Raw genomic sequence first — 8,537 nt, forward strand, 5'->3', positions numbered from 1 at the left:
TGGATAAGATGCAATATCCTATACATACCTGCTTCTCCACAAGACTTGCACTTTGCTGTTGTCGGCCGCATGGGGTACGTCATTGTGGTCATATGACCAAGTTATCAGAGTTGCACCGCATATCCTTGCCGATTCCCATTCTGCCCGGCTGCAAGGTGGAACAATCCCCCTACATACACCTGCTCTGCAGAGTGTTAAGCCCTACCCTATGTACGAATCGTACACATGAAACTGCTGCATGGATACCCTGTTGTTCACTACAAAGAGACAGGCTCTTTTCTTTGCCATTGGTCTGGCCAGTGCACTCGTAGCTATGGTGATGATTGGTCTGGCCAGTGCACTCGTAGCTATGGTGATGATTGGTCTGGCCAGTGCACTCGGAGCTATGGTGATGAGACCTGGCAAAGTGGAAACAGCTATAGTGCGTTTCAAAAGTGTAGACCTCTAGACCTTTTCGAATAATTCAAATTTGGTTGGAGCTTTTTGAGAAATTTCTTCGGAATATTGCTCAGGCAGCTCACGCAATTTTTCTCATATAAATTTCTAAGCGATTGGATAACAAACGCCCAATTTCGGAAATTTACTTTTTTTATCACAGATTTTATGCGGTATCGATGCTGGCCTAACAGTTTTTGAAACCAGAGGTCGGGACTTTTGAAGCGCACTATAACCGCACACACGCAATAGGGTGACTTGTTATACGCAGCACAAACACCTGTGCACATAATCAATGGCTTGGAGCAAACGACTCCTAAATGAATACCCTTCCCTTCTTCAGACAATGGCAAACCTACACTCGCCAATGCTACCACACACATGTGCAACGTAGTGCCGTTTTGGTTCGGAAGCATAGAAAACCGGCTAAATTGCACAGGACACAAAACAGCACATGTAATACAGACGAAATAGCAGGATACACAAATATAATATTCACGCAAAGACGGTCTAGTGGAATACGGAACAGGTCAAGCAGTGTGTTAACAATGGGCATCATCCTACATTGTACATTCGGCTATTTGAATGCTATGCAGGCCATCATGAAGCGAGGATCAGCGGGTTGAGGATATTGCGTGCATCCAGAGTGGGATTGATGAATTAATATAAAGTTGTCTGACTCTGGTATAAAGGGTTAGGTATGAAGTGATGTTATCCATATGTAAATGATGTCATTCGGAAATGATCATGTGACTGTTTGTGACATATGAAGTGATGTCATCCATAATGTAAATGATGTCATTTGGAAATGATCATGTGACTGTTTGTGACATATGAAGGGGCGATTGCATGTCTTCAAGTATTGTACCTCGCAAGTTAGAGCCGCGGAGGTTGGCTTCACGTAGATTGCTGCCAGTGAGGTCACAGTTCTGCATGACGGAACACGGGGAAACAGAGGAAAAAATAACGAATAACGAATACAGTGCAGCCTTTTCTCCATGATGCTACATTTAATTAACACTTGGTCAGCTACAGGGGGGGGGGGGGGGGGGGGGGGCATGTTTTCTATTGCACTCCATCACCATGGCCCTGGCTACAGCACCTATCACAGTGATCATCACACTGTGGCACTCTACACGCAGCCTACTAGGGACATTGCTAGGCCAGGGACAGGTGTGGAGCATGTCTTTGCAGGCCTCCTTCAACAAGGCAGGTCATAGCGGCCTTGGAAAACATTCGGAATGCAACATGATCTCCTCTGCACTGCCACTCAAAAATCAATGGGCTTGGCAAAGTTGGCATGGAAACACAATAGACACAACATATACTAACATCTTCAATACAATTCTGTCGAAACAAATCGGTGTCTGTTGTTTGTCGATTGGCTGAGTTTCTATCAACGATTGCTACCTTGTCTCCGACTAGAATCTTTAAATGCCCGGTACATTTCCCACTTGGATTTCATATTTAATACAGAAAAAACATGTCTGCCCCTCCAGGCATGGCGATGTCAGACAGACGGCGTGCGTGACTACGAGCGGTACAGGGAGTACAGGTTCACAGGAAGGTTAGGTAAATACTGTAAAACATGTAATTTTAGGTGCATTGAAATTTCGGTGCCAGAGACCTGCCAGGTTTCAAGTGTAATTTAGAATTAGGTGACCAGCATTCCCTTCACATACAGTGCATACTCTACTGCCTTTTAGGTGTAATTTAAATTTAGGTGCCTGGTTTCTCTACCGAAATCGCCGAAATTAAAGTTACACTGAAAATTACGTGTTTTATAGTACCACCAGCAATACTCATCACAGTCACAACTCAGTAGGGTGGATTTCTTAGTTCTCTCGAAGGCAGTGACATCATCTCTATCGGAACCTCTTTTTTTTTCTCTCACTTGCATCTACATAACTACTTGGTAGAAACTTCCAGTAACAGAAGCACAGCTCTGACTTTGTCAGAAAGAACTACCTCATTTGACTTTGTCAGTTTGTATTAAACAGAAAAGTCCCCGGCAGCAAACATTCTTGCACTATACACGTATGTTATCGAGTATCGAGTCAGCTTTCGAATTCGAGTCGAGTACATGTACTGAGCGAGCGGGTACTCGACTACTCAGTGTAGATCTACCTCAGTGTACTCCTTTAAAAGAACTAATCATGGCCACCACACTCTGATACAGTATAGTGGGTATACCAGGTAGCAAGCTTTGGACTTGGAGATAACGTTACTCTAAGACTTGACAGTGTAATGCATCTAAACTAATCTAAAGTAATTAAACGATTGCAAAAGTTCCACTTTGCGGGCATAGCGTTTAACGATCGCTGCCATCAGACATCCGTCCTATGATCCCTGCCATCAGACACCTGTCCTTTATTCCTCTAGTACAGAGAAGAGAAAGAATAGATCTTTTAAAAGTTTCAAAAAAGCTTTGTTGAGACTTGATTCTCAAGGATTTTCTCACTGAATCTTTTAGCTTTTTAAGCCCCGTTAGAGATTCAACTCCTACAGTAACATGTTTCATCGAGTCGGTGACAGAACTATGACATCGTGCTAGAGCGCGGAAGCAAATTTTACTTCTCCCGTCAGGCGCATAGCACTGCCGTTGGAGGTGGTCCGGTTGGAGGGGGTCTGGGGGTGTCCCCCGGGAAAATTTTGAAATTTGGGTGCAAAATCCTGCATTCTGGGCACTTCTGGGCGAAAAAGTGGTCCGGCCAAAGCCGGACCGGCTGCTACGCCCCTGCCCGTGATGGAGTCTTCCAGTGACTACACTGGGGTTTTCAAAACTCAAGCGGGCAGCTTAGAAGTTAGATTGTTGCTATAGCTCCAACAGTACAGTAGGATCGATGATCAGCCCTACGCCGGCCCGAGAATAAGAAAGCGAGATAAAGTGAAGTGCTGTGCCTGCAACAAACACAGACCTTGTACGAATTGTTCCTGTGTTGGCCTCGGACGCAGTTGCCAGGGTTGTGTGCCCGGCACTAACGACCGGTGCAGCAACCAGCAGAGCCGCACTGAGAGCTCCTCTCAAGCCGTGTCCTCCTCGTTTGCCCACCACTTCATCCAACGAGTTTGACATTGCAGCAACTCCCTGCATCTCTTCTTCCTGTCCTACCTTGCCACAACGTTTGGTTCGAAACATCACCGTACCAACTGCCACCGGTGCAGGTAAGCCAACGGTAGGAAAAGATGACGGTACTCTGGGCTCATTTCTGCGAGTGGATGCCGAACTCCTGGCGTCGATTGGAGACTCACAAACACCGCTCCCGTGAACAACCGAGCCAAGTGCAGGGGACAGTGGCGAAGCTTTTCTCGCTGCCAAATTCCAAGAGGCGTTCAGGGCTCCCTTGGTCAACAGTGAGGGTGGGCCTAACTCTGACATTCGCTCATTGTGGTGGAAGACAGTAGCTCTCAGGGGGAAGCAGTATGAGCTTCCTGATGGAAATATTGGCGCACGGTTCAGTAATATCCTGGGCGAGGAAATCGAACGATGCAATTCCAAGCGTCAATCATCCGAGAGAGAATTCATCTTCCCAGCTTTGGTCTTGCAGCACAACAAAATGATCCGCAAGGCGAAGGACATCCGTCCCCTTCTGACTCGGCGATGGACATGTGGGAAGCCGGTCAGCTGTCTGAACTTCTCCGTGAAGCCGAGCACTGTGATCAACAGCTCATCTCTGTCTCGAGTCCCATGGCAACCACTAAAGTTGAACGGACCTTTGCCCACCTGATGCTGCAGGGAAGAGTCCGATCCGCAGTCCGTCTGCTTACGGAGCGCAATGGTGGAGGTGTGCTTGACCCTGCTGACGAGGCACATGGAAAGACAGGGCCGGCCCTTGGGGAAGTCGGTGTTTGAGATCCTCCAAGAGAAGCACCCCGCCCAGCAGCCACCTAATCACCAGGCATTTGTCCATGCAGACGAACTGCCACCATTGGAGCACGTTGACATCACTGGCGCACACATCGAACAAGTTGCGAGACGGCTATTTAGCAGTGCAGGTCCATGTGGCACAGATTCAGAGCAGTGGCGCTCCTTTCTCCTTTAGTTGTTGACATCCATGTGTACTTGATTGTGCAACACTGTTTTTGAGTTTCACCCGTTCAAGAGGCTTTTCTGTATGTGACAGTCTGCATCTAGTCATGCTATGTACACATTACTCCTGCACAGCACTGAATAGTGAATACTTCGAAGTACGTTCTAAGGACTGTACGATCATTGCGTACACGAACAAAGAGGACTGCAGCCACAAAATACACGGCGTCATCTGCAACTTTTAAACTGTTACCTCGAGATCAGTGCCAGCCAAGACAGCGCCTTGCAGGTCACAGCGCCTGAGTGAGGCATTGCGCAAGCAGGCTACACGCAGCACCACACCAGACATGTGGCTATCTTCCAGGATGGAGTGCTTCATGTTGGCGCCTGAGCAAAGATATCCAAACACCCGCCCACACACACACACCCACACACACATCCACACACATCCACACACACACATCCGCACACACATCCGCACACACATCCGCACACACATCCGCACACACATCCGCACACACATCCTCACACACATCCTCACACACATCCTCACACACATCCGCACACACATCCGCACACACATCCACACACACACACACATCCACAGATCCACACACACATCCGCACACACATCCGCACACACATCCGCACACACATCCGCACACACATCCGCACACACATCCACACAGACACATCTACACATCCACACACACGTCCGCACACACATCCGCACACACATCCGCACACACATCCGCACACACATCCACACACACACATCCACACACACACACATCCACACACACATCCGCACACACATCCGCACACACACACATCCACGCACACATCTACACACACATCCACACACACACATCCACACACACATCCACACACACATCTGCACACACATCCACACACACATCCACACATACACACACACACCCACACACACACACATCCACACACACATCCACACACACATCCACACACACACATCCACACACACATCCACACACACATCTGCACACACATCCACACACACATCCACACACACATCCACACATCCACACCCACACCCACACCCACACCCACACATCCACACACACATCCACACACACACACATCCACACACACACACACACACACACATACACACACACATCCACACACACACACATCCACACACACATCCGCACACACATCCGCACACACACACATCCACGCACACATCTACACACACATCCACACACACATCCACACACACATCCACACACACATCTGCACACACATCCACACACACATCCACACATACACACACACACCCACACACACACATCCACACACACATCCACACACACATCCACACACACATCCACACACACATCTGCACACACATCCACACACACACACATCCACACACACATCCACACATCCACACCCACACCCACACACACACATCCACACACACATCCACACACACACACATCCACACACACACACACACACACACACACACACACACACACACACACACACACACACACACACACACACACACATCCACACACACATCCACACACACACACATCCACACACACATCCACACACACATCCACACCCACACATCCACACCCACACATCCACACCCACACATCCACACCCACACACACACACCCACACATCCACACCCACACATCCACACACACACACACGAGCATGCGCGCATACATGATGCTAGAACACGGGAGCTGCCAATTCATTAAATCAGGTATGTATGTAATGTTCACTCCAACAGAGTAGATGTGAGTCTGCACGACATTTATTCACTATGGAATTCTTGAACTTTGTTCACGACATGATGTAAGAAAATAATGCTACAATCAAAAAACTAAACCGAACAAAGCGGATAGTGTACTCTATTACAGTACACTGCACGCCTGCGCACACACACACGCGTACACACACGCGTACACACACGCGCACACCACACACACGCACGCACACACCACACACACACACGCGCGCGCGCGCGCACACACACAGCTGAGAACGAGTGTGAGACGAAAGTACACCGTGATCTATTTCCTATCTGTGATCCCGTTACTCATTGCCCCCCCCCCCCCCCCCATCCCTCCCCTCCTCCACCAACATAGTATGCCTACACACACACGTACTGACCTTCCAAATTCGAACTCTTCCCAAGCGGGTCTTCAAAATCACAACCTCGCATGGTGGCAGACTCACAATTTGCTCGCACCATGTTAACACAGCGCAGGTTTGCACCCTAGGTGAAAACAACAAAGACGACGACGACAACAACAACAACAACAACAACAACAACAACAACAACAACAGCCAAAACCATTATCCGGTCAGCATTAAAACATTCTCAACAAGGACAAGAGTGCACATGCACAGTGAGCAACAAAGCTATGCTCGGCCTATTAATTCCATCCGCAAAAAAAAACTTTTTAGCTCTCTTGAAATAGTCAAGTTCTTGCAAAGTAACCCGATCTTTCTTGCTGATACAAGGATCAGGATGATGCAAAATAACAGTAATGACAAAGTCACGTCATGATGGTGAAGTGCGAGGTGTTATATGGAACTGAAAAATTTGCGACCTCAGGCCTTCCCTAAAATAAGCCCCTGTCTGTAACAAGGTCCATGCCTCAAAAGAATCTGGAAACATCCAGCTCCGTGGGGCTTATTCCAAGAAATATGGTACAGTGTATTCACGGCTATCTCTCAAGCCAAGCTTCATTGCACAATGCAGTCAGTACACACAATTCTTGGCATCAGCACAAAGCACCCAACTTGGTCCACAAGCAGGTTTGCTTGGAAATATGCACGCAAAAAAGGCTTTTAATTAAAGGTAGCTCGAACCACTTTGACCATGAAAAAACTTTTCCACGGAAGAAGTGCTGTTTTCTCCGTTCTAAATTGTTCTCCAGCATGCATATGCCCCAGAAATGATATTCACATGGGGGATACGTATGCATTTTGTTGTACTTATGGCCGCTTGAAAGTACGAAAAGCGCAATTTTCTGAACTTTGAGGCCCCATAAGTACAACAAAATGCACAAGAGTAAGAGTAAGAGACCATGAAGAGAAGGGAATGAAAACGTTTGGTTCTAAAATGTCCTAATGTTCATTTGGACTGGTGTGGATTGCGCAGATGCATGTACTGCATTGAAGAATTGGAAATGCTTCCAATTTGTTCTAAAACGACTTACATCAAGATTAGCCCTCTGCAAGTCCGCTTTGTTCAGGCAACACTCTTCCAGATTGGCATTGCGCAGATCACAGCCACGTAGATTAGCTTGTTTGAAGTTGATGCAGTGCAGGTCCAGATTACTCAGATTGGCCCTTGCCAAGTTAATACCCTGTGCATGCCGGGGAAAGAACAGAGGAACACGACCATGAGTTGACTTAGACCGGGGTAAACCCGCCGTGTGTAAACATGATAAGTTTCAATACAGACAGAGTGGGCACGTGTACTACCCAAGTCAGCGTGTGAGTAATTACCTGGACTTACAAAACACCCCATCGGCCATCACAGTGAAGGCAAACTGCAACGCAAAGGACTCACCTGACACCGGAGTACACTGTTTGTGGGCGTTGGCACTAGCAGTGAAATGAACTCTCGCCTTGTCAGCGGGGCATCTGCTGCCTCAGATGCTTCGCGGTCCTGAAGGAGGCAGTACATTACCCACAGCACTGAAATGTCAAGAACTTGACAAGAAGCTTGCTTACGACTCCCCTACATGCCAGGAAATCATTATCTTCTCAAAGCGTGGGTGGGCAGGCAACAAGAACTTGCAAGCCAGTAGACTCACTACAGATGTAATCAAACATGAAGTGAATAAGAACGGCTGAATACAAATGGCACATCATGAGTGATAAACATTTAGGAGTGAGTCGGCAACAAAGCTTTAACAAATACACAGCTCCAATGAGAGTCATTCAGTCATTTCAGACTGATGTTTCCACATACGTAGGAACGCCACCACCCTCAAAGATCAGTGTATGGAAGCCACTCCTGCGCCAGTGGATGGATACCACTTTGGGGCTTTTG

At 47.7% G+C, this 8,537-nt stretch overlaps 1 protein-coding gene across 1 annotated transcript in view; it reads right to left on the minus strand.

The window, feature by feature from the left end:
* Nucleotides 1–831: 831 nt before the first annotated feature.
* The window catches only part of LOC135814710 (BTB/POZ domain-containing protein KCTD9-like), a 14,451-nt gene continuing 6,745 nt past the window's right edge, over nucleotides 832–8,537 (minus strand). The window contains exons 7-11 of the mRNA XM_065327877.1: nucleotides 8,052–8,150; nucleotides 7,696–7,845; nucleotides 6,641–6,746; nucleotides 4,719–4,852; nucleotides 832–1,364 (exon numbers count right to left, since the gene is read on the minus strand). Coding sequence (XP_065183949.1) covers nucleotides 1,248–1,364; nucleotides 4,719–4,852; nucleotides 6,641–6,746; nucleotides 7,696–7,845; nucleotides 8,052–8,150 — 606 coding nt within the window. The 3' untranslated portion in view covers nucleotides 832–1,247. The remainder of the gene's footprint in view (nucleotides 1,365–4,718; nucleotides 4,853–6,640; nucleotides 6,747–7,695; nucleotides 7,846–8,051; nucleotides 8,151–8,537) is intronic.

Source organism: Sycon ciliatum, chromosome 4 (genome assembly GCF_964019385.1).
Source record: "Sycon ciliatum chromosome 4, ocSycCili1.1, whole genome shotgun sequence".
Lineage (NCBI taxonomy): Eukaryota > Metazoa > Porifera > Calcarea > Leucosolenida > Sycettidae > Sycon > Sycon ciliatum.